Source organism: Neolamprologus multifasciatus, chromosome 23 (genome assembly GCF_963576455.1).
Source record: "Neolamprologus multifasciatus chromosome 23, fNeoMul1.2, whole genome shotgun sequence".
Taxonomy (NCBI): domain Eukaryota; kingdom Metazoa; phylum Chordata; class Actinopteri; order Cichliformes; family Cichlidae; genus Neolamprologus; species Neolamprologus multifasciatus.
This window is the reverse complement of record NC_140460.1, coordinates 1,845,916-1,872,454: the sequence shown is the minus strand read 5'-3', so window position 1 is coordinate 1,872,454 and position 26,539 is coordinate 1,845,916. Positions and strand designations below refer to the sequence as shown.

The 26,539-nt window shown below is 43.4% G+C and overlaps 1 protein-coding gene across 4 annotated transcripts; it reads right to left on the bottom strand.

Annotated features, from left to right (window-relative positions):
- Positions 1-330: 330 nt before the first annotated feature.
- abl2 (c-abl oncogene 2, non-receptor tyrosine kinase) lies at positions 331-26,248 on the bottom strand. 4 transcript variants are annotated; one of them, XM_085151272.1, is made up of 11 exons: positions 25,521-26,248; positions 13,167-13,298; positions 10,625-10,920; positions 10,246-10,518; positions 9,923-10,007; positions 9,642-9,819; positions 9,370-9,554; positions 9,124-9,276; positions 8,778-8,867; positions 8,288-8,470; positions 331-5,263 (listed from the first exon to the last, which is right to left on the bottom strand). In XM_085151272.1, the coding sequence occupies exons 1-11, from the start codon at positions 25,735-25,737 to the stop codon at positions 3,441-3,443; spliced, it is 3,615 nt and encodes a 1,204-aa protein (XP_085007398.1). In that variant the 5' UTR covers positions 25,738-26,248; the 3' UTR covers positions 331-3,440. The 4 variants fall into 4 exon arrangements, with proteins under 4 accessions (XP_085007398.1, XP_085007399.1, XP_085007400.1 ...); XM_085151273.1 differs by having other exon boundaries at positions 13,167-13,295; XM_085151274.1 differs by lacking the exon at positions 25,521-26,248 and adding an exon at positions 13,545-17,302.
- Positions 26,249-26,539: the final 291 nt, after the last annotated feature.

The following is a 26,539-nucleotide window of genomic DNA, read 5'->3' as shown; positions in this document are numbered from 1 at the left end:
TAGTGAAGCTCGATGAGTTTATATACCTGGAGTCAACCATCCAAACCAAAGGACGGTGTACAAGAGAGTTGATAGAGACAGGACCTGCTGCTTGACAGTAAAGATTTTCAACTTGAATATTTTATTGATCTGTATCCAATGTGTCATTTTAAGTGTTCCTTTAACCTTTTGAGCATATTTATCACAGAATTATTTAATTCAAATCAAGTCAGTCCCCTAAGATAAAAAAGAGAAAACCCCAAATAACAAACGGCCCTCATATTAGCAACACTTGGCTAACATCGTCTGCTCCACTTGAAATTTACTGCAAATAAACCACAAACCAAACAATATTCATCAATATCTTTATTATTTACAATAGGCTTAACACTGATAAGCAAAACTTCACAGTAATATAATGTGAGCTTTAAATAAAAAACAAAAAACAAAACACAAAATATATATTTTGTACAATAAAAAAGTTAATGTTAACATCTGCCATTTTTCATCCCTGTTCAGTTTCACATATTTCATTACGGTGTGTCTGTGTGTTGATTTTACATTGCACTCATACAACTGAAGACGCGGCCTTTGGTATATTGATACGTACGCACGTTCTTCAGAGCTGTACTCCACAACAGGGAGACACGAGAAGACAAAATAAACATCTACAGGATCAATGCAGTCAAAAAACATAAATAAAGTCAATGTAAAGGACTGAGAATGAGCGAAAATGTTGTGGTCAGGCTTAAATATTAAACAGCATTGGTCTTGAGATCAGGCTTGTGAGTTGGTACGAAATCAGTTCGCTGACAATCAACGATTAAATCCTTAAAAAATAAAAATAAATAAAACTGTTTGGAAAAGAAATGCGTGATTTCAGGATTTTTTTCTTTCACCATCTAAAAAGGCGTATCACACAAAGTAAAGAGAAACTAAGGCCAATCTGGTGCTAGTCAGTTCTAAAGGTTTTAGACTGAAGTGTGATCAGATCAGGCAGATTTGTGTGACCGGACTAACAGCGCTAATAGCACTAACAGCGCTAACAGCACTGACAGCGCTAACAGCCACAAATAAAGCCCATTAGTTACAGATTTTCCAAATAGAGTCCGACTGATACAATTGTTGATCCAATATTTTTCTTTCAGTCACACAGAACTAAAAATATTTCCCTAGCATTTATTGGGGTAATCTGTTTATGTATTTATTTATGCTGTGTTGCCAACATGAAATTCGCAGAGCTCCCTCTAGTGGACAAGATATAGAATATCAACATTCATAACGTGGTTGAAGGGTGTTTCTCCCATCTCTTCTAGATTTTAATGCATTTATTACAAATGTTGACACCAACTGGCAAATATCTAATATGGCCAAAAAGCACATGTTGGCATCGGGCTGTTAACCTCCAAATGACAGAAACCGACAGTGCAGTGACAGGATTATAACAATGTCGTTGAAACTGAAACATACGCATGAGTTTTAATGAGGGACTTGAACATTCTGTGAGTCCTCGCAGTGGACAAGTTGTTTCACAAAAAGGCACCAAGAATGTGAAGAAAGGTGACATTTTTTCATTTCATGTTATTTTAAATGCACAAAAATCAGCTCGTCTAAAAGCATCCTGTTTGGCAAAAAAGGGCAATTTTACTGACGCACAATAAGAAGAAAAATTAAAGGATGAAATGCACCACAAAAAAAAAAAATGACATGCCATCGAAAGGCATTAAAAGTGTTACGGACTTGCAGCAGTGTTTACAATTTTACATGTACAGAGCATGTGTCAATGAACCAATGAGATCGAGACCGTATCCAGTGTACATAAATATGAGAACCGAAGCAAGTAAACAAACAAAAAGGAAAATAATAGTTGTGTATGTGCTGTACACAATTCTGCTTGTGCTCAAAAAACAGAGCAGATATCTCTGGACTTATTATTTAGTGCGATCAAAATAAAGTATGGGCCAGTAAGTTAAATGGAAAAAAGAATATGGCACCTTAAGAGATTAAAGAGACACGCAGTTGAACATTCAACCAGGTTGAGAACAGAAGAATACATTCATAAAGCAGATAATCAGATCTGGGTGGATGGGCCTTGAAATACATCTCTTCAGTCAGAAACATTGTTTTTTATGCTGTGACCACAGATAAATCTTTTGATTCCTGGATATGAAATACGTCAAATATTTACATAGCTTTTCTTTTAAAATAGGTCTGTGCTTTAAAAAAAACCCCAAACAACAATAATTTAAAATTCAAGTTCATACATAGACATTCTAAAAAGCATTTTTCTGTGAACCAAATAATGTACAAATTGCTCATGTGCTGAAGACATACTGCAGTTAGTTGAGAGATCAGTACTGTGTGATTAGTGTAAAGTAGGTCTCTGCATTTCGCAGCGTTCTTACACTGAAGAATGAGGCACTGAGGCCATGACAAGGCTACAGGGACTCCAGCACTGTCCACACTCGCAAGGACACTTATAAAAACACTGTCCCAGTTCACCTGCTCGTGTGCTACCCTGTGCTCTCTTTCCTCACTCCACGTGTTTCAGCTCCATCGTACAAAACAACGAAGCAGCGTGCGAGGATAACTGGACACGAATAATGAAATGTTTAAGGGGCTGGGGAGATTCCCCACTTTTGTGGCACTACGTTAAGGTGTGAACATCAGTCACTGAAGCAAAGACAAATTCTGTGTTCGTTCGTTATGTGTCAGTGCTGTGGGGAACATCTGTGAAATGCACACGTTTACTTTTGTAGGCAATCGCTAAAACTTTTATTAGAATCAGGTGGACATGTGGAAATTTCACGGTTACTATTGAAAAAACAAAACAAAACAGAAAAGCAACCAGACTTTAACCCCACACGAGGGGAAAAGCAGGTGTGGGTGTTATTTATAACCTTTTTACACTTGTCCAACTGGCCTATGAGAACACCCCCCCCCCACCACCCCTCGTACCTCGAAGGAGTTCACATGAATGTAGTTTCCAAAAATGGCTCACGATCACTTGTTTCTCCAGACACAGAGGACAACGGTACACTTACATATTTGTAAAACAATTCTTGAGTTTAAATTGAGCGGAAGCAGAGTGAGCTTTACCTACTCCGTTGGCTGGCTACACACAGCTGATACACTCGACATTCAGGCAGCAAAGACGCCTTTACGTCAAGGCCACGTAACAAGTTGTGGTGAAACGTTTCATGGTGCGACTTGAATTTAGTTTGGTAGATTTCTCAATATGTACAGGTTAGAGGAAAATTAGTGTCCACACTGGCATTTTATCAAACTGATTTGTAAACAATTAAAAAAAAAAAAAGTTATTTCTTGTAGTGATGGTGAGGTACTGCAGAGGTGCGTCTCGATCTGTCCCCAGAAAGCTGTCAACAGAACCTGAAACATAAAAAAGGAATCAAAGCGATCTGTTGGGTAGTTAGAGGTGAAGATTTGTGGTGTCACGGTGGCTACCTCTGCACTACGTCACTAATCTCTTTAATACAGCTGTGCAGGTTATCCAGTACAGTGTTGGACCCCACGCCACCCAACCCCCCACTTCCTGACGACGAGGCTCTCAGTTCCTGCAGGCTGAGCTCCAGCTTCCCCACTGCCTCTCGAAAGGCAAATTTGTTCCTCATCTGAGGGATGCAGTCCACGTAACCTGAGCAGTAGTCTAGCAGCTGATGGCCAGCGTCCAGAACCTGGCTGCTGGAGGGGCTTTCGGAGCTGGCGTGGAGCGCGCTGCTCAGGCATTCCGCGCAGTCCAGCAAGGCCTCGCGGCTAACCCGCTCCAAGGGCGCCCTCTCCGCTTGCTGCCTAGTTCGCCGCAGTGCCACTTTGGAACCAGCAGACGGCGCTGTGTGCGAGGGGGCAGTGGTGGTCGCCCCATTGGCCATTTTAGTGGGCGTTGTGTTTGTGGTGGCAGAGCAAGAAGAAGAAAAGGAAGAAGCTGGAGGCACTTGCGGTGGTGGCACTGATGGTCTGCCTGTCATCATTCCTCCTGACATTCGCCCTGACCTTTGACCTTTTAATGTGTCCCCATTTACTTCCACGGGCATTCCTCCGACTTGCTCTTCTCCGTCGCCGCTGTAGGAGTGTTGCAGGCTGCGCAGAGTAGGGGGAGGCGGCGGCGCACACTTGGGTTTGACGAGGCGTGGCTTGTCTCGGTCTGCTTGGTGCTCAGACAGCAGTTTAAAGCGGTTCCCCTGAGAGTCTAGCCCGACCAGGTGCACATCACCTGGGCTGTGCTTCAGTGTGGGAGAGATCAGCACTGGGACTTTGTGGTTGTGAGTCGGCCCACCTGCTGCAGCTGATGACATGCTCAAGCCAGAGGACTTGGAGGGAGATGTCCAACTCTGCTGCCTGTCCAGTCCTCCGCTCTCCTCTCTACCCTCCCTGACTCGGGACAGGCTGTCCGAATCCCCAACTTCCCCCCCAACCCCCGGTGCCCTCACCCCTACAGCAGTGCCCCGGGGAAGTAGCTTGGCTTTGGGCCTTTCCCTGATCTGTGCAGTCCCCTCATCCATCCTCCTCAGCAGAGTTTCTGACGCTCGTGCAGCCCCGTTCTCCGGCTGAGAGGTTGTCGAGGCAGTCCTCTCCAGAGGCGGTTTAGCACTGCGGTTCCTGGGTAACGTCAGAGCCATGCGCTCCAAATCAGGCAGCCCAGCTGACATTGAGGAGGTAGAATTGGACCTAGGGAAAGGTTTAGGCCCACCAACTATATTTGCACCCTCGTCTGCGGAGCATGTCTTTCCTGTCCGTAGCCCCAGGGTCTTTTTAATGAGTCTAGGGGTAAAAAAGCCAGCCAGCCCACTCCAACTGCTACCACTTGTCACCTGTGAACCAAAGCCTCCCCCAGAGGGTTTCTGTCCAAAAGCTGCCCCGCAGCAGCGAGACTGTGCCTGGATAGGTTCCCCATGTGAGTGGGAAGGAGACGCTGAAAAGCCCCCTAAACTGTCTGACTGGGGCAGGGGAGGAGGAGCGCTGAAATCGGGTGTAGGCTCGTACTTTTTGTGAGGTTGCGTCTCCATCTCCCGGAAGGAACTGCTTCTCTTGGGTGGCATCGGAAGGTTCTGTTGGTGCTGAGAAGACTGTGACGAGGAAGAGGAGGAAGATTTCTTTTTGATAAAGGAGCTAAAGAAGCCAGTCTTGCGGTCTCGTGTAAATGTGCCCACATCCTGTGCATCCTCTAAAAGGCTGCTGGGGGATTTATCTCTTGACTGTTGCTTTCTGGGGAGGGCTGGGGAGCTGCCTGATCGGCCGTCCCCTCCGAGCAAAGATGACGCCCAACCTGGAAAGAAAAGAGGAGGAATCACAATCATACAACAGACCGACTGAACTCAGGAGCACAAATATCTGTTAAAAGCTTGCTTAATAGCTTAAAAGAGACATAATGAATAACTGCTTTTTGGCTTGCTCATCTATACATCAATGTCACTCATGTCAGGCAGCTGATGCTGCTGTAATAAGATCTGTTCCCTCATCCTGTATCTCCTCCTTTGGGATTCACAATCTGAGTTGAAGCATACGAAGAAGGTGAACAGACTTGTTTTTGAGCCCCTGCCAGTCAGGGAAAAGCACACAGTAATTCAACGATTCACAAGCTGCTGTTTTAAAAGACAATGAACACACTCAGGGACTGAACAACAGAAACTGCACAACTTCTCTAACACGGAAAGCTGCTGTGTCACTACGCTCAAAGAGGAAGCTGCAATTGTGTTACACTTCTGCTGACCTTTAAATCGGCACAGAACGCCAGGCAGTTTCACCAAACTAGCAGATGAAGTGAAACGAATGAAAGAGGAAGCTGCAAACGCTTTTTCATTACATTTAGAAAACCTGTGATGTGAAGCAGCAGATAGGAAAGCAATAAACTTCAGACACACAGTTCCTTATCTTTAGGAATATCATATACATTTAAAAATAAAACAGAAAGAGGAAATGCTGAGATTCGAGATGTTCATTCAATGTTTGTGCACCGATTATTTCCTTATGGGCACTTTCACGATACCAGTGATGACCCAAAATGGGGTTTAAGTGGATTTTAGTTTTGCTGTTTATTGTGCAACAAAAACTCATTGACACTTCTTTCTTTATTGGTCAATACACAAGTTCATGGACCAAAGCCCTAAAGACTTATTATAGAAGCATATTTGGTTTTCTTTCAGTTCATTTACACTTAACTTCCTGTGGTTGCTCCACTTAGTTCCTGTATTAGTTAACAGACACAGGTAAACAGTAGGGGTGCAACGATACTCTTATTGATATTGAACCATTCGATACAGTGCTTTCGGTTCGGTACGCATATGTATCGAACAATACAAAATTTTAAATTTATTTTATCAACTTTCCTTCTGACGATGCTGTCTGTGTTGAGCGCTCAGTGGATCTGCGCTCGACAGTGCAGCCTAGGCGGAGTAGTCGAACGCAGATTCACTGAGCGCAGCGCAAGCTAGCAGACAGAAGCTAAGCTCGTTGCAACATGGCAAATTGAACCTCCCCCACCCTCATTCAGATCTGGCGTTTGGAACTATTTTGGTCTTCATGTGACGTATGACCCTGAAGGTAAGTGCGTCATGGACTAAAGTAAAACAGTATGTTGGATGTGCCAGCAATGCTCAATTACATTGGTGGGAACTAGTGCGTTAGCGCAGTTAGCTCGTTAACGTGTTGACGCCGTCCAGCCCCACGCACGGGGCGATCCGTGGTAGCTCGTTAACGGAGATTTGCCGTGTTGTGGCGTTAACGTCATTTCAGATTAACGCTGACAGCACTAGTGGGAACACAACGAATATGACTGCACATTTACTCCGACATCATCCTAGTGCAAAGACAAGTGGAAGCAGACAAAAACAACAAGCACGCATGCTACAAACTTTAGCCGAGTCATTTAGATAGCCGTTAGCACATGATTCTCCTTATGGGGACCTGATATGTTTAATATGCTGCTGAGAATATAGCCCAGAAGAAGCGTATAGTATAGCTTTTATTTTGGAAAGAGACATTTCTCTGTAATAAACTCTCTTTTCCAAAGATGAGTGATTTCTCCATCAGATAGATTTATTTTATTACTTTGTTGTTTCAGCAACATTAAATTTAAAAACTGTACTTTTGAGTTAAAATATATATTTATAATTTTAATAAATGACAAATTAAAAAGGCATGAACATTTTTTTGTATCGAAAAAATATTGAACTGTGACACCAAGGTATCGAACCGAACCGTGAATTTTGTGTATCGTTGCACCCCTAGTAAACAGAGGCATCAACGCTCTCCCCCCAGCACATGGAAATGATTTTTATTTCAGTGAACCAAAATATTTATTCACACCTTGTTTTAGTGAAGTACGACCACGTCAGGACAAAACTGTCAGTCACATAAGGAGGTGAAGAAAGGTACACGCAGGCGAAGGGTTAACAAACCATTTTACACACGAGACAAACACACAAAAACCCAACATAAAGCAAATAAATAAGTAATAACTTAAAATAAGATACAATGTTATGTACATTTAATATTAGTGAGTGAACAGTTAAGTATTGATGTATCATCAAGTATTAATTGGAGGAATAATATTAATCGCACAAATAGACCAAGAGAGAAAATAAACAAAAGCTTATGTTAATCAGATGATGACTGTGTCACAGTGAAGATGCAATTATTTATTTGAACATAAAGACAGGTTATTGTATTAGAGGAGTTTGAGTGCTGGTGTCTTTTTACTTGAGGATGCTGAAAACATTCGATTTTAATGCAATTAAAAAATACAGCTGTACAGGAAACTTGCAGAGTGAGGCTGTAATGCTGGTAAATCTCAGGCAGGACAAAAGCGCTCACAACAGTCTGAGGATAACAGACTAAAAACGAGACGTTGTCTGTGATCGTGAGAGACGAGAACGTCATTTTAACCCCCGTGTACAGAGCGCACTCATTCTGGATTCCTTTTATTATTTCATTGTTGAATATTTATTGGTTTGTGGGGGTTTTATGCCTATTTAGTGTGTGCAAGCTTCATGGGTGATTAAAAAAAACATACTTAAAAAGTAAGTGCTTATGAAAAATTGATGAGGCAGTTAGACATAAATATGCTGACCAATGAATGCATGCATGCTTTTGCTGCTGGTCGGCCAAATGAATGACAGATGTCAGATGGTGATCGATCAGCTGTCGAGGAAAATGACAGCCATTCTTTTGAGGCGGCGGGCCCGACGTCGCTGCAGCTGACTCTCTGAATCTGCGTCCTCCGACGTACCTGCAGAATCATAAAGTGAGGCACCCGACTGGTTGGTAGTGACACGGGCACGGCTGGCTGTACCTGAGTGACCGTGCGTGCAGTGGTCGGTGCGGCCGTCCAGTCCACCCTCGATGTTTTCCTTGTTTTCTGTGTGCTTGTGGAGTGGGCGAGATTTGGAAGGCAACAGGGGCATGTCATGACTGAAAGACTGCAGCGGTCCGCTGTGATCAGAGGATGCTGTCTTGCAGAGCTCCTCTGCCACCTCTGCAATGTGCAAAGAAGAAAAAAAGCATTCAGCTGAGAGGCATTTACTACTCTAACCCAACAGAGTACACGCTGCTCGTTTACTGACCAATTAAACCTGAATATAGGAGAGTGACAAAAAGATCCCACAGTTTGTTAAACTCCTGTTTGTACATGTTCACTTGTTCTTTCTCTACTCTCACATATTTAACTGTATTACCTAAAGCTGTGTTACTAAAGGCTAAATAAGACCCAGTTTGCATGTATTTCAGAGTCACAGTGAAGGCAGGTTTAGAGGCTACATGTCATAAGCTGCACGTTCCTGTACCTTCAGAAATGCTCGAGCCGTGAAACATCGTTTCGAAGGCTTGGTGGATCTCTGCAAACGAAGGTCGATCCAACGGGCTCCACTGCCAGCCTAACAGCATGACACAAACACAAAGACGAGAAAGGTTTTATACATGAAAGCAATGAGACAATAGCATGCGACTTTAAATCGCCGTCAATCTTTGTTTACTTTGGTTTATTTATACTCTTTTGTATTTCTTGAAAGACGCTATGCAAATTTACACATAATTACTGTTTCACTTCATTCAAACATGTACAGACAAGCACTTCCTGCGTGTCTCTGAAATGTGGTGCAGCAACAGGCAGGTAAAAAAACGTGCACTCACATGCCCTCATCAGTTCATAAACTTTGGGCGGGCATCCCTCAGGTTGCTCCATGCGATAGCCTTTCTCCAAGAGATCGTAGACCTGAGACAAATCGATACCCGGGTAGGGAGACATGCCATAAGTGGCAATTTCCCAAAGTAGCACTCCAAAAGCTGTCGGAGAAACGAGTTCAGAGGATCAAAGATGAGCACGCTGAAAATTAATTCGAGACGGCAAAACGATGCTGGAAAAGCTGCACTGCTCACCCCAGACATCAGACTTGATGGAGAAGGTGTTGTAGGCGAGGCTCTCCGGTGCGGTCCATTTGATGGGGAACTTGGCCCCAGCGTGGGCGGTGTAGGTGTCACCGGTCATCAACCGGCTCAGGCCGAAATCGGCAACCTTCACGACGTGATTTTCACCGACCAGGCAGTTCCTTGCTGCGAGATCCCTGAGAGGTAAAGAAAACAACGAAATTGGACGTTTAGAAAAAGACAAGTGAAATATTATACACGTAAAAGAAGCAGCATAAACACACCTGTGTATAAAGTTCTTTTTCTCCAGATACTCCATGGCAGAGGAGATCTGCGTTGCCATGTATAGCAGCGCAACAGCATTCACCTCATCGCGTTCACACTCTCTCAAGTAGTCCAGTAGGTTGCCATGTGGCATATACTCGGTCACAATGTAGAATGGAGGCTCTAACGTACACACACCTGTGGGGGACAGACTGGTTTAAAATAAATACTGAAGGAAACGTGAACAAGTATGTTTTAAAAAGGCACGGAAAAAAGGTTTAGCAGCATTCATAATACTGACCCAGCAGCTGGACGAGGTTTGGGTGTTTGACCTCTTTCATAACTGCTGCCTCTTTCAAAAACTCCTCTACTTCCATGGTGTCTTCCTGTCATTGCACAAATAGAAACAAAAGAAAACATTTTTGTTAAAATCAGTGGGTTGGACAGAAATGGTGCAGCAACAATAGGCTTAATCACGTGTAATACCACTGTCCACCTGCAGGTGGTGATCTGTGATCATTTTTTGGGCCCTATAATTCACAGCTGCAAATATGAAAATGTGACACTTTACAGCTGCAATCTCAGATAAACAAATAATCAACATGTAGAAATAACTCCACGCACCTTTAGTGTTTTGACAGCCACAGTGAGGTTGTACTTTTTCCACACTCCGACATACACCTCCCCATACTGGCCTCCTCCCAGCTTGTGCTTCATGGTGATGTCTGTGCGCTCCATCTCCCACTTATCATGGATGGGTGACACACCGTACACTGTAGGCTTGTTACATTTGGGTGCAGGGTAGTGCAGCGTGGTGACCAGACCATCAGGTACAGTGGAGTGGTGATGGACCAGCTCGGCCAGAGTGGCGAATCGGCTTTCGGATGTTACGTACACCTGATGGGGAGGAAGCATGAAGTCAAAAAGTCAAGATTATGAACAGTCTGTCCAGAAAACATCACTCTAGTGAGCCCGTTTAATCATTTAAACCCAATCCTTCTACCTTTCCATCCGTGGCCGTGTTGATCCGGTAGTGGTACACTCTGCCCTCATAGCGCAGAGATATGGACAGCTGTCCGGGGCTGCTCTCGCTTTCTCGCACCAGAAAACTGCCATTGATAAGTGATGAGAGCAGATACTCTGCAGCGCTGCGGGAAACGGGCCCGTGGTACCAGCTATGCTTCTCCAGGCTGTTGACCGGCGTGATGTAGTTGGAGGGAACCCATCCCTGACCATTTTTAGACCTCACTTCACTCCACTCTCCATTCTGGTTGTAGCCCAGCACACGCAGCTTCTCACCTGAACACAGAACGAGTGGGTTCAATTCAATTCAATTCAATTTTATTTATATAGCGCCAAATCACAACAAATGTCGCCTCAAGGCGCTTAAGGGTTGTGCAAACATATTAAAAGGTGCCGATCGGTATGTAGACAATCCTGTTTTAATTGATTTGTTGTCTGTTTTGTTACACAACATGAAAGACAACTAGTTCAAATAGTCACTACATTGCTGTAAGACTTGGATAACAGGTCAAACAGAAAAAAGAGGTTTCATGGGCATGACTCGCCCCTCAGTGAAATTACATCAAAAGCGATGGAACAATAAAAGGGTTGGGTGCACATCATATCTGTCACGGAGGGCCGGGCAAAACAAGGCCTGTACTGACTTGGTGTGTTGTCTCTATCTGTCTGCCTCTGACGTCAGCGCGAGAGAGGGAGCGGAGATGTGCTGGATACTTTAACAGGGAGGCAAAACAAAACACTGAAAGGAGCGGTGATCAGACTTGCCAGTGGGAACGAGGTTTAGGAAAAGAAAATAGCTTAGTGTGGAAAAAAAGAGGGTAGATGTAGGTTAGGTGTGATTGTAGAAGAAAATAAAAGGAAGAAGATATTAAGGCTATCCATCTTTTACACTCACCCTCCACTAAAACGCCAAGTTTACTCACTAATCCTTTAACCTTTCAGCATCTTTCATCATGACGGACTGTGTTGGTCTGTAGGGGGCATTAAAATAAAGCGAGGGGCTTTGCTGGTGCAAAATTGGAAGCAGGAGGTCGAATGGAGAAGCAGATGAAAGTGGACAGAAGTTTATAAAACGCACAAACAAGATTTTGCAAAGCTTATCTTCTATCACAGCGTGCAGGATAGAAATACACAGACTCTTCTGACTCTGCTTTGGCAAAACAGGAACATCACTGCAAGACGACCCTGCTGCCTCCTGCACTGCTGCTGTCACTTTTAAACACAGTTGATTGAACATAGTGTTGGGCTATCATTAGTTAGATATAATGATTCTGTAATAGGCTGTTCATATTAAGCACTACAGTCCAATAAACACTTAACTAAAATAGCTGCAGTGAGTGCTGTTAGAGCCATATAACGTTCAACTAACCAGTGCTGCAGGGCTAGCTCGTAAAACTAAACAGTGTACTAGCAAACAGGAGAACTACATTAAACAAAGATGGTTATCCATATCCAGTCCACCAATCCACTGGTCTCCTCTGTGTCTGCCTTGTGTGCCCCTAGGTTTTGTGGGAGTGGAAACACTGACTGTCTTGCTGCCTCACACTGGGAGCCACATGTGCCTGAAGCAGGGCTTTGGTCTGGCCTAGCCGAGTCAGGTCTGGCGCAGAGAAGAGACAATGATTAGCCCCAGACATGGCCTGTTAAGACCCCTTCTGTGACCGGCGTCCGCCTGCTGTGCTCGTCCACCTGTTATTATTACAGTCAAGCCGATTTCATATTAACGCAACATTAAAGGCCCGCTGGGTGTTTTGCATGCAACAGAGCAAAGAGTGGGACAGATAGCAAGAGAGAAGTGGAGCCTGGGAGCGCACATGTGCATGCATGTGGGCAGGAATCTCAGATTTACTCCATGAGTCAGGGTCTAAACATCATTTCCATCCCAGGCAGCTGCCATGGAAGTCTTAAAACGATGGATAATTAACGCGCTGCCACATTAAACACATTAGACTGGATGGTGACAGAAGCCTGGATGTCTGAGAAATATTACGAGGATATTTTAAGCTTATTGCCCAGGGGAGAACTGGATGAGTGGTTAAGTGCTGCTGAATGAGAGAAAAGAGGTCTGGACTAAAAGAGTGTGTGCATTAAGAGGCAGAGCGAATAAGATATTTGTAATTATGGCAAAGCATGAGCATCACTGGTGTTTCAGGTATTATTCAGTGTGGAAACTATAGCCCATAAAACCTCAGCTGGTCATGTGTCTGAGGATCAGGCTATTGATGATGTCATGAGATAAGCTCTGTTGACACAGAACATTCCTTTGGAATAACTGGACGACACCTTTCCAGGTGGTGCTAACTTGATCCCTGCACTCTGTTGCAACATGTGCTGTTTAGAAAGGTGTGGGTATAATGATCAATGTGGAAAAACATCTCAAGCGCTCAGTTGTAACCAGACAACAATGTTTAGCGATGATGCACAGAAAGAATGAAGTTTTTGTGAGAGAGTTTGTAAGAAAGTATGAACCATCTAAAGAGGTTATTCAATTTTTCCCCCTCCAAATTCAGACTTGGGTTTACCTTTGGTGATGCTGAGTGTGTTGTCTCCACTAGCAACAAAGTCATAAAGTGCAACAAAGAGGTTAGGGTCGCTCTCGGTCGCGCCCAGAAGGTTCTCCTTGGAGCTCCAGCGCACCGCCTCTGTCAGAGCTTCTGGTAAGAAAGGACAAGCAAAAGAAAAGACATCACATTACTATGATTATCAGAGAGATTTGATTCACACAGGTGAACAACAAGATCACAACTCCACTGCTGGCTGACACCTTCAACGAATTTTGCCAGCTTACAATCGTCTTTGACAGAAACTGGACACAAAAAGCAGCACAGCAGCATTTATTGCGACCCATAAATCCTAAGGTTTTTCCATAATCCTAAGACCCCATCCTGCTGCCCGTCTACCTGTCTTTCGAGGTCGAGTCCCCAGTCTGAAACCTGTGCGGAGTTTATGGCCACTCAAAGCAGCCCACTCATCTTCAAAACTGCTGCTTGCTTGCAGGCACCTCAGAAGCATCACTTCACTCGGCCAACTCTCCTTAACTCACTTATCTCTACACAAACAGGCCTGCTGTGGGCCAGGTACAATCTGAGATGGGAGTGTCTTTGCATTTGTATTTAGGGGGAAAAAAAGAGGAGGAGCTATTAAACTAAAGGGAGGGGAAAGCACATAAAGAAGGGCTGAATGACACACACACACACACACGCACAGAATACATGCGTAGCTAACACGTACACGCTCCACAGCTGCTCCCAACATTGCTGCATGTCTGGACAGCTGGTTAAAGAGTGGGAGAGGATTGGGAATGAAGGGAAGCGGGATAAAGAAAAGTCACATCAGTACAAGAAACTGAAAACAAACAGAAGCTGCTACATGCATGTTTTTGCCATAAAGAGAAAGTCGTGTGGCAAAAGTGATCGAGTAATCCCCGACTGTATATTTCATCTTTAAACATATACAATGTGCTTGTTAAATAAGAACAACGCCTAATCCATGTAATATGCTTGCAGAATGTTATTTTACATTTTAATCAGTGAGAAAAGCAACCAATTTGGTTTTCACATTGCTTTCTCAAACATGCACAGATTGTAACTGAAAGCAATAAGCCTAACATCTCAGTCATATTCAGAGTCAGATGAGTTTATTCTGGAGGCTGTAGTTTCCAAACGTATAGGATTTCACTACTGATTTATGTTTATAAACAAAACAGTACAAACCCCCAAAATGATGGCAGCAGAATAAATGGAAGTGATACAACACATGATGTCACCTCTCGCTACCACATACATGTACAGGCAAATGTTTAACAAAGGAACTAGCTGATTCATAGCAGATTTCCTCCTCTGGGATCAGCGTCACTAAAGTCTCTCACTGTCCTGTCATCGTTTGAACCGACTCAGTGTTGGTACTTAAAGGTTGTTTTGAACTACTTACTGAAACAGACCATCCTGCCATGCAACAGCACTGCCGCTGAGACCACAGACATGCAGGTTATGTTCAAGATGACACAACACGCACCGTCTACTGTCCAATCATCACCATAGCATCATGATTCTTGGAAGATCCCAGTCAACCTCATTAGACAGGAAGTACTAAAAGGGACTCAAGTTTCTAAGAGACCATCTAAATTCTTGCTTGATGCGTCTGATGCAACAATTATAAATTCCTACGAGTAGCAGATTTGCTCTTTATTTCTAATATCAGCAGTCTGCAAAGCTAACAAAAACACAACTGCTGTCATGCTACAAACACAAAACTTAGAATAAAAAACATGATATTGGCTGTAAAACTGAACTCTAACACCAGCAAATGGGAGAACAATCACAGACGGCCCAGACGTTCACAATTCTTTTGGTAGACTAGGTTCTGATGAAAAACTAAAACACTGAGTGGCAATTATGTTTTAATCAGACACACAAAGCTGGCAGAAATTCATCAAGAAATGATCTTTTCCCCATTCTCAGCCTTCATAATTTGGCAGGTACTCAGTCTACATGGGAAAAGCTCTCTGCTTTCATAGCAAAGGCTGTAAACAACCGAAATCTTGCCTCAAACAATGCAGCTGTATATTGTCTATTCTTTCCAGTATCTATATTCAACACTTGCCCACCTTTGTTCCGGACCAGCATGCACTGCAACGCAGCACTAGCTGTGACCTGACTCAGCCACAGTTCCCAGTACATCTTCTGCTTTGTGTTGGATGGCAAAAAGCCTCAGTATCCACAAAAACGCAGTTTCCCTTCGTTCACTGTGACTCCAAACTGTTTTTAAAAAAAACATCCAACTGTGTCTCAGACAATGGAGACTGAGGAGCTCAGGCCAGTTCTCCAAGTCATCGCCTTCACTGTGGAGTACGAAGATTGTACACACAGCAATCGGAGAGCGAGAGAGAGACACAAAGGCATCTCCAGCCAAATTATTTACCGATGTAGTCTTTGACTTAAGCCACCCCGACTTCTGTTATTACCGTAGTGAATACCAGCCTCCTGCTGAAATCTACCCACTAGCTTTGATGTGGCCATGAGTCCATCTGGAGAACACAGACACCCATGACTGATGTTTGGAGCCTGAACCCACTCTGAAAGACGGCAAAAAGCGGCAGAGAGAGAGAGCGCAAAAAAGACATGTGGTTGGGGGCCATGCATATACAGAGGTTTGGGGGTAGGGCAGGGTATATGGCAGTGAGGAAGGACGTGTCCATGTGTGCTTGGGGAGTGTGTGAGAGCTGTGGCCAACAGCAGATGGCCGGTCTTGTTCCTCTAGGGGGGAGAGGTCCTATTGACCCACACTTTTCTTCTGATGCATGTGCATAAACGATCATGGCTGCAACTGCTGTAGTCAGGCTAAGCCAACTGTCAGAGCTGCTCCTCTTACATATCTATGTATCAGATTGCGCTTCCCAGGAATGTCTGAATGAAAAGGGGAAACAATGCCATTTGTCAAAAGGTCTCAATCTGAGAAATCTCAAATCTAGTTACAAGAGAAAGAAACTCCATCACTAATTATTCCAAGGCCTCAACCCGATCACATTAAATGATGAAATGCTTCAGTCGGGCAAAATGCTCTTGGCCTCGTATGCTGAAATGTTTGACTGAGCGAGCAGTTGGCCAGCGCGGGGTACGTCGTGTGCCCGTCCGGGTGCCTCAGCGAGCGCGTCTGCTGTGATGTCCAACACATGTGCGCACTGAAGAAACTATGGCTTTGTGCTGAATGCTGGAGAGCGGGTGTTTGTGTCTGTGGGGTATACCAAGCCTGCACGCCCAAGACAGCTGCGACAGAGGTGACCCTTGTACCAGGAGCACACATACTCACATATCAGCGATGACACCCTTCCCCTGGATGTCTCAACAGCTGTTTGAATGTTTGCGCCTACAAGTGTCTATAGAGGTCACTTTACCAGCCAAGCACCTTGTGGGGAGTAGTAAACAACACAGTAATATCTTCTGCACACCCTAATCAAAAACAATGCTGATTGTATCTTAAGCCTGTGACCAGTGAGGTCAGGTGGTATTTTCAGCTGCTGCAAAACAAAACATGGCAGCATGACATCCAGGAATAACTCTGCAAAGCACAGAGTGACGACGGTGTGAAGATAAACGGCTGGCTGAATGCCGGAAGTGCGAACAAAACCCTCATACAATACTGCGGATGAGACCCGCTTACACAAGAAGTTATGTGAGCCTGACAAGCCTGATCAGATCCTTCACTGTATTCACTCCATAATCCTGGAAATGACAGACCTGGGGGCTGAAATGCATGCTATAACCTGGCACCACCAATTATCCTTTCATATTCAATGACGATTATCCAGTTCTTCATAATTCTACCTCATAAATCTCTCAAGAATTTATGATGTTTTTCAGAATTAGAGGAGACCATCTAAGACATTCATGGAGAGTTTGAAGTCAAGAAAAAGCCTTTCACAAATGTCCTGGACATGTGGCTTTACAGTCTGTACAGCACATTACGATGTCTACCTTGAAACATCTGGATCAAATAGGAAATCCACAACATGTCTGATGCTGTTTAATTGTACGAGTTTTAAGCAAAATTTAGAACACTCGAATTGTCTCAGATGTGCACTGCTAAGCTGAATTTTTCTTGACATTACCATTCAGGTGAGAAACTCAGATAATAAACATGTCAGCTCCCTAGTACAGTGTGACTAAAGCGAGATGGATCATTCAGGAATGGAGCCTTAATTGATGTCTCGACCAGTCTCTCCTGCTTTTGAACCCCCCCCCCCCCCCCCAAAAAAAAAAAAAAAAAAATCTAAAAGAAAAGAAAAGGCAAACATTGTAAGTAAATTAATCTGTTTTTGAGACATCAACAACACTATGAGAAATCCATCTGTACTTTGTGGAACAGTCAACAGAATCCACAGAAATGGGAGAGAATCAGTTGCTGTTCATGCGGACAAGACAAAGGACAATAGCCTCATTAATGACTTATCACGTGTGTGTGTGTGTGTGTGTGTGTGTGTGTTGGCTCAGGAATGAATTCCCTGAAATGCCCTTGCACTTGAAATTGATAAAATGGAAACATGGAGCTTCTGCTTGCTGAAACAGTTGCTCAGTCCATCAGCTATGACTCCATTGCTGACATATATACCTAACAATCACATACATGATGCATCTATGCTCTTATGCATACAGCTAATTCTTGGGATTACCGGAAGAGTTACATCACCCTCAACGGTGTTGCAAACCCCTCTGAGTAAACACTAACACATGCACTTACAGGCCCCTGTTGGAAGCGCCTCTCGTCTATTCATCCATTACATGCCCATGTAGAGCGCCATGGCTACATCAAACACACCAATAAGGGAGTGGAACATCAGGACAGGCCTAAGTTGGATCATTCAGGAATGGAGCCTTAATTGATGTCTCGACCAGTCTCTCGCGTTATGGGTTAATAATGAGTTGTAAATGGTAAATGGACCGGTTCTTATATAGCGCTTTTCTAGTCTTCTGAGCACTCAAAGCGCTTTATGCAACTTGTGCATTCACCCATTCGCACAAGCACATTTTTCTAAGTGCTTTCTAGCTAACATTCACACATCGGGGAGCAATTTGGGGTCAGTATCTTGCCCAAGGAGGATTGGCACACAGACTAGGGGAAGCCAGGAATCGAACCACCAACCTTCTGATCAGTAGATGCTCTCACGCCTGAGCTACAGTCACCCCAGTATGAGCGCTAATTGCTACTGTAATGTGACAGCAGGGAAGAAGAGGTCCATATGATGCTAAACTGACCAGTCGTCACCAATCGATGCTCATTACACTAAAATAAATACATATTATTACACACAAAATAATCCCTCAGACTGCAGGGATTAAAATATAAATTTCTTACATATGCAGATGAACAAAACAACAAAACTTCAGACCAAGGTGTTTATTTTGACAGCGTCCTACAGGTAAAGAGGTGTGACCACCAGGACAGAACTGTCCAGAGCCTAAGGGTACACTCTCCTCGCTACCGTCGCTGTGTTTGTCTTCAGTTTTTGCAGCGAGTGTTTACAAAAGGACCCGGTGACTAATCTTCATGTCTGAACGGCTAATCGGTGTATGGTGTGGTTAAGCTGTGCTAGGGTGTGGGTTTAATCTGCTTTACCCTGAGTCATTTTAAAGAAGCAACTGGAGCCAAAAAAAGGGGGAGGGGGGGATATCACATTATATGCATATTCACAATATAGTGGAAATGCCCCTGGCTGCAAAACTGACCCACTAGAGCGTTTAAATTGAATGTATATGCCCTGTCAGCTTACTGCTTGATTAGACTGTTTCTCTACTTGGTTTAAACATAATCTAATTATGTATTTAATATTATTTACTGCAGTATAATTATATAAAATTAAGCCTACAATCCTTAACAGATCAAACCTCTGAAAGCAATGTTTACAAAACCTCTTGCACTTCTGAACTCTTAGAGTAATCAAATGTATCACACAGGATGTTGGAGTACAGCAGTGCCATGAGGCACACAGACTGGTCAGCTGGTGGGCAACGATGCTTAAAGAGCAGGACGCACCTCATAATCCACAGTAAGAGCTTCACCACATTACACCTTCACTAGCAAGGATGGAAAGGACGAAAGAGTGTACGAGCACATAAATACAAGAGTGCAACTGCCTACAGTAAGCATGTGCAAGTGTGTATTTCTAGCCAAGTCTCCAGCCTGCAGCTGAGAAGATAAGCAGCAACGATAATGCCAGCAGTAGGGGGCTCATTCTAAGAAGCGATGATAATGCCAGCAGCAGAGGACTAAGCGAATCAGCGCTTAAGGGGTTTGGCTCGTAACCCATATCCAGTGCTACACCATTGCAGTTTAACAGTGAAAACTGATTTCACTGGGAGCCACTTCAACAATTTGGTTAGATCGTCCTACAAAGTTTAAAACATTTGGTGTTTTTAAGCTGACAGATGAGGGAGATGACTTTACCATCTGCACAGCCAATCACTCGCTGTTCTGATTAATCCTCACCCTTTAATGATAAAAGCCACAGAGAGTTGAGGCCAAGGAATAAAAACTAGGATTGCGGTTTTGGGAACTACAACACCAACTGGTAGCAGATGCAAAGGCTTAAGGCTGCAACTGGGAGTTGAAGAGAAAGCAAACCAAAAACTTTGGGGGAAAAGGCAGCTCTTTCTTAATCTCTACTTTGTTATTTCTTCTGTTTTATCAAATGCCATAGCTGACACTCAGTTAACTGAATTCTTTCCTGCATGGTAACATTTGCTCATCGTAAAGCACTAACATTTAACAGACATTTTACTCTTCTTAGACCGATTTGGGATCGAGACCTGTCTCCACATCCAGGATTCAGCACAAGTTTGGGCTAGGAGCAAATTATCGGTCTGCTTGACCGAGAGGTTTCAGTCGTTTGCAGTACAGAGCAGCTTTGGCATGAGGAAAGCACAGACCAACATAAATTATTTAACAAACAACCATTATGAGAGTGCACAACGGTGCATGTAATCTTCAGGCATAAGTCATATTTATCAGTGTTAAAATTATCTGCACAGAAAGACTTTGCTTCTGTGCAGCAGCCACTGTATTGCACTTAATACAATCAGACTCATCGGTTTTACCCAAATTTCTCACCCAGAGGAGGTGTGGTCATGGCTCCTCCTAGTGGTTAATGGGAGTCATTAGGACTTCTTCTATCAACATATTATCTTTACTCCAAGATATTATCTCAGAAAGGGAATTCAAATCCTCCCCATAGCCACTGAGGATACTTCACTGGCTGCTGCAAGACTTATCCTGGTTGTTGTGAGTTTTAGCACATAGGGTCCACAGAAAAGCAGATCTGCCTCTAATCTAATTTCACCCGTGATGCAAATCAGCTTACGTCCTTGAATCCTGGATCCAGAAATCTCACATCTCCTCTGGGCAGATTTACCAGTACTGTATTGTAGATAGAGCTGGCTCCATGTGCATCATCAGTACTACAGTTTAAGAGAAAAAAAATCCAATCTACTGATCTGTCCCAGTTTCTCTGATCTGTTTAGAGTAAAAATAGATCAGACTGTTATTTTGTTGAATTTATAAACCTTTCAGAAGGACTGTGGGTTTCTTTACACCTTTAAATGTAGGTTATCTTATATAAAGGTGTTGTGAAGGGTGACAAACTGCAGCACAACCTTGAATCAGAAATTCCATTCACAGTTTATCAGCACATTCGCTCTTCTACAAGAGCACAGGACACTCCCCTCACTGCAGTGTATCAGATGAACCCACTGCAGACGTGACATCTCTGAACTCCTGACAGTGCTGAAGAGGGAGACCATCAATATGTTGCAGCCACTGATTCACCAATACTGCAACTGAACCAATAACCCTGAGAGGCGACTGTTTGACCAGCTTTCTTTGCATCAGCACAGAGGCAGTCTGCTCCTCGTTTGTCCTCGTTCAGCTTAGCGTTTTTAAAGCCGGCTTGTCTTTCTCCCAGGGTTTTATTTGTAGACAATGATGCCACATTAGAATTGAACTGAGGAAACCTTCAGCAGGGGGCAGAGTCACCTTTTTTTAAATTCACTAAAGAGAAAGCCTGCCCAAAGCTGCAATTTACAGATGTCTCAGAGCGAAAACAGAGTCCTTGAGCCAAGCATATCGACAGCCAATTTACACCAACAGCCCCGGCAGCATTTGTCACCCTAAAACGACAAATGTGGCATACTGATAAAAACTCTAGAAAGCGTGTGCTCGTGTAATACCCTCTGACACGAGAAAGACAGGCAGCAACACAGAAGCATGAGTTCAGCAGACAAACATGCATTCCTCATAGACTGGCACCTTTCAATTACATCTCAAGAAGGCATCATTAAACCCAAGAAGTATGCTAGTCTGTTATAAAGTATAACGTTTGTTATGTAGAAGCAGGATTAATGCAACTTGTAGCTTTCAGTGGTGTCAACAGCCATAATCCCACAGATGTGTAACCAGTATGAATACATTTAAAAAACTTTTTTCAATTAGTTAAAAAAATAAAAATCTGTATTTTAGGATTTTTAAACGGTTGTGTTTAAGATGTTTTGGGCTGCATACTCTCACTAGTGCTGTGATGGAAATACATATTAAAGCTGATAATTGGGGTTAATGTCAGTGGATACACGGTCACTGCCTGGTCAAACTTTGTGATGCTGAATTGCCGCCCTGGCACCGTTGGAGTTTTTGTTTTTGTCCTTTTTGTGCGTTAGCAAGCAAATAAGCAGCTGAGAAATCACCAAACGTGTCATTTTAGACATTTTTGAATACTGAAAACATCCTAAAGATTTAAGACTTTTTGAGAATCTGCATAAGTTAGTACTGCTAACATTATGCTGTAGACCTTGAACTATGGAGGCCTACGTTTATGACATCTGCCCATATCCACTAACAGTGCTAAGCGCTCCTTCAGCTGTTCGACACTTAAATACATATCTCAGGAGTGCAATGACTGCTGACACTCTTAGTCGACGTGCACCGACTGGAACTGATGCTGAGGCTGTTGTGTTGGAGTACAACAACAAAGCGATGGAGAACAAACTTCCAATCTGGGAACTGAGGGTAAACACACATTCCTCTGGAGTATATCCTGTATAGATGTTGGCTGTTTGGCTAATGTGTCTGCTGCTAGGCTAATCAGACTTCTATAGGGGTGTGTAGGTCAGTCAGTAAACTTTCAGATGCCCTCTCTTGTGGTCTCCACGCTGTAGGAGATAGCACACCATGTTACTACCCACCATGAGTCCTGCTGGTGTGACTGGCAAGCCATACATAAACATTACAGTACTGTGCAAAAAATCTTACACCTGCCATTTTTACATTATCCTATGAAAATGGCAAAGCGGATACACTGGTTTATTGAAACCTACAAATATACATGGAAATGTGATATATGCCAAAAAACAGATTTTATACAGTTCCAACAACCTTAAGAGTCAGTATTTCATAGGACTACATTTATTCTTCAACACAACTTGAAGTCTGTTATGCAAGCGTTCCTGTAATTACTTTAAGCAGCTTTCAGGAATAGTTTTGCTGGCTTCTTGAAGGATATTCAAACCTATTCTTTGAATGCTGGCTCACTTTTGTTCAGTTCTTTGTAAAATCCCACAATGCTTCAGTAATGTTGTGGTCTGCGCTCTGAGGAGGCCAATCCATGACTGATAGTGTTTCCTGATAGTGTGTTTTTCTAACCAGGTGTGCTTTTATTGCACTGGCAGTGTGTTTGAGTACAATGTTATGCTAAATAATGAAGGTCTTACCAGCCAGATGCTTTCTAGATGGGTTTTGATACACCCTGCAGTACTGACTGTAACCCCCACCCCCCACCACCACACCATGTTAAGATATCCCAACAGTTCTTTAGGAATCACCTTGTCGGTGCAAAAATGCAATTTTATGTCTGTCAAACTGTTTTATCATTGGCATTTTTCATAGACTCAACTACAGAAACGGGGTTGTTTTTACAACAGGCTGCCAAAACATGCAATTTAAAATTGGTTCTTTATTAAAGAACAAGTTATTTCTTATGTGTACCTATGAGTTAGGCACCTCGTATTCCTGAATGACACATAGGACAGTGTTAAGCAGCTTTACAAACAAAAACCTCTCTCTCTAAATTCTTAGGACTGTACTGAATATGAGTGACAAGGCAGCCAACTTCCAAAGAAAAGTTCTGAAGGAAAAAACCTTCAGAAGGCCCGGAGCACTATTGCTCAACAACACTTAAAACAAAAACAAAAAAACCCATAAATGACAAGAACATCTGGCTGCTTGGAAACGAAATATAAATAAATTAAGCCTGACTCAAGTTTTTTGCACATTACTGTACATCAAAGAGCAATTTTGCAAAAAAGCAAAACCTCACCTACTTGGTTGACTCACACAATATATTAACATTTAATTTTGTTGCAATGGAACCGGAATTTTCCCACATAGGATCAATCAAACGCATCTCAACTTTGACATCCAAGTGGACAGATAAGCAATCTCAAACTATATAATTGACTTAAAATGTATTTGTTTTCTCACAAAATAATGATAAACAATATGAACTGAAGGAGCTTCCATACCTCACAAAACATTATGCAAAAACAACAAGTTGCTTTTGGTCATACTAAAACTGCAACAGTGACACAAATTTCAGCTTTTAAAGTGCAAATATATTGGATTTGCTAATGCTATTAACAAACTAGCAACCACTTGTGTTTTAGCCTAAACAATGAGATATTACTTCCTAATAATCAAAAGAGCTTCCTTTAAAATGTAAGATAATGCTGTATCATTATCGCATGAATAGACTACCAGCAAAGAGGCAGTTTTATATTCAGTGAAAGACTGAGAGCACAGTTCCAAGCTTCCTCACTTAAGAGTCTTTGTTCTATTATTGTGTGCTTTGAAGAGTAGCAGTCTCTCTGCAGAGTGGCTGTGTGACTGCATCCTGGATGCTATAAAAAGGCTACTCCTGGCCCGACACTGGAGAAAACAGAACAGTGCCGACAGTGAGCGGTGTTGCACTTAGTGGGTCCGCCTGTCTGTGTATGCACTTCAAGCTGAGGACTGTTACTTTTAAGATGTGAGAGCCAGGAACTAAAAATGCTTTCCATTCCCAAAAGGTTGCACCTTCCATGTGTCCTTGCTCACTGCAGTGATGGGAGGGTGTTTGGTCTGAGACATCAGTGGAAAAAACTAGGCGAGTTATGCCAGCAGTTTTACATATATGCAGCATGTGTGACGTAAACATTCATTCAAGGGCACAAACGAATGAGAAACCAAGACAGCAGCATGTACACATCAAACTTTTGACCGAGTTTACGCTCAGAGTGTTCAATCAAGATGTGTGAGCAAACGATTAGGAGAAACTCTTTGCGAATAAAATACATTATAATAAATATGACATCATGCAAGCCTAATGGATATGCTATAGCCTCCATTACTTATAACCCCAGAAGTCTCATTAAGCAACCAGCTGAGAGGGCTTTGAGGAAGAAGGCACGCCAACTCTCTGTGACTCAAAAGAGGAAGATACTAAAGATCTGCAAGCAGATATCAACTTGAATACACTGCTTTGAAGCTGAAACACGGGTAGCACCTCCTCTGTTTTTTGTGGGGCCCAAACCCACATCTTCTTTTTTTTTTTTTAAATCATGAGTTACCTTATGTATTATCTGATCTTGAGGACAGACATGACAAAAACAGTATAACAAGAAAGGAATAGCCTTAAACCTTGATGTTTCCTCGGTGTCAACATATAATCACAGAAGGTCACTTAAATAATTGACACGTTTCCCATTAGATCAATCTGAGCAGTCATCTTGCTGAGCGTGTGGTAACAGTAGACAGAGGATAGAAGCGAGCATGTGAAACCCACTAGGTGCTGTAATGTGAGCCTGAGGTGGTTTCTATTGTGAGTTAATGGAGTGGAATTGTTAGTCAACCACTGGAGGCAAGAATCAGTGTTTCCAAACCGGGTATCACATAGAGGGGCCTTGGAGGAAACAAGTTAACCTCTGGGTATGACCCCTTGAAGCGAGCACAGAAGACTCTTCCTCTCTTTAGGAACAGTACACCTCTTTTCGGATCATTTGGTGACATGCATCACATTCATACGCCCCAACAAAGTGATGACTTGGTGTGAAATCACGGCAATCTTGTTACCACTATTCAGTAAATAACTGGCTTCTGTGTGCATACACAAACAATAGCGAAATTAACACACAGTAAAATGGATGAGGCATGGAAAGCTAATGTTGGATGGCATGGCTATTTCCGCTAACGCGTCGTTGTCAGATAGCATGGAGTCGATTAGCGAATCAGCAGAAAAGAAAAAAAATCCAAATTAAATTTTATCTCCGCTTGTAGGTTGACAAGTACTGATTTCTCTTTACCTGAATGCTGCGTGAATATATTGATGCCTGGATCGGGCACATTGACTGGAGCTGTCCTGCCTGGCGGTGTCCCGGTGCTACTGCCGGGTTCCCGGGGTCTCCTCCCGACGCCGCTCCCCCGGTTCCCCTTCCCTTGGTGTGGTTGGGGCGCGTGGGGCTGTGGTGGCTGGAGCCCGGTCGATGTACCCTCACCGACTCGGCCAACCTGCTGTCCCATCCCGGTAGTTTGGCGTGAGGACGAAGCAAGCAAACCCCCCTGCGCGCGTCTGGTTCACATTCCCCCAAAGCTGGAGCGGCCTGGCCCGAATACTCTTCCTCAATCCCTTCCCCGCCGTTCTTTCAGTGGGCTAAAGTAAAACTAGCCCGCGTTAGCTCGCCTAGCTAGCCCGTTAGCTAACGTTAGCTGCTATCAGTGAAACCCACCCACCCTGCCTTTAACAATAAAATCCCAACCCCGGCGTGTGACAGCGACTGCCTCTAATTCCTTGCTCCGGGTGGCATCCGAGTAGTAATAAAAGACACCCGGTTGGCTATATTCGGTCAAATTGAAGCTAGTTAGAATCGTTTTGCCGTTGTGCGGCCGCTGCGCGCCCCCTCTGACGCCGCCATCTTTACCGCAGAATAGAAGATGTGTGTTGCACAAGGCGGGGGGTTCGCCTGGATCCACTATCCACTGTCAGCGTGATCCTCCACCTCCCCACCTCCAACCTGGTCCCAACAGTTCCCCTGCACCCGCACCTACACCGCCGGAGGGGACATGTAGAAAAACTAAAAAGTTTAGCAGTTTTTCCCCACTTTTAAAAGAATGTGATTACCAAGTTTAATTAACATATGACTAAGATGATATAGTCGATGTACTCATCAATATTAAACGGATATATTTCCTTTATTAAAAAAAATACGGCTCAAACATCTGAAGTCAATACACGTATAACAGTATACCTTTTCATATATTCTTCAGATTTCAAGAGGTTATTTAAACGTAGACACCTGTATTTGAAATTTAAACATGTAAATCA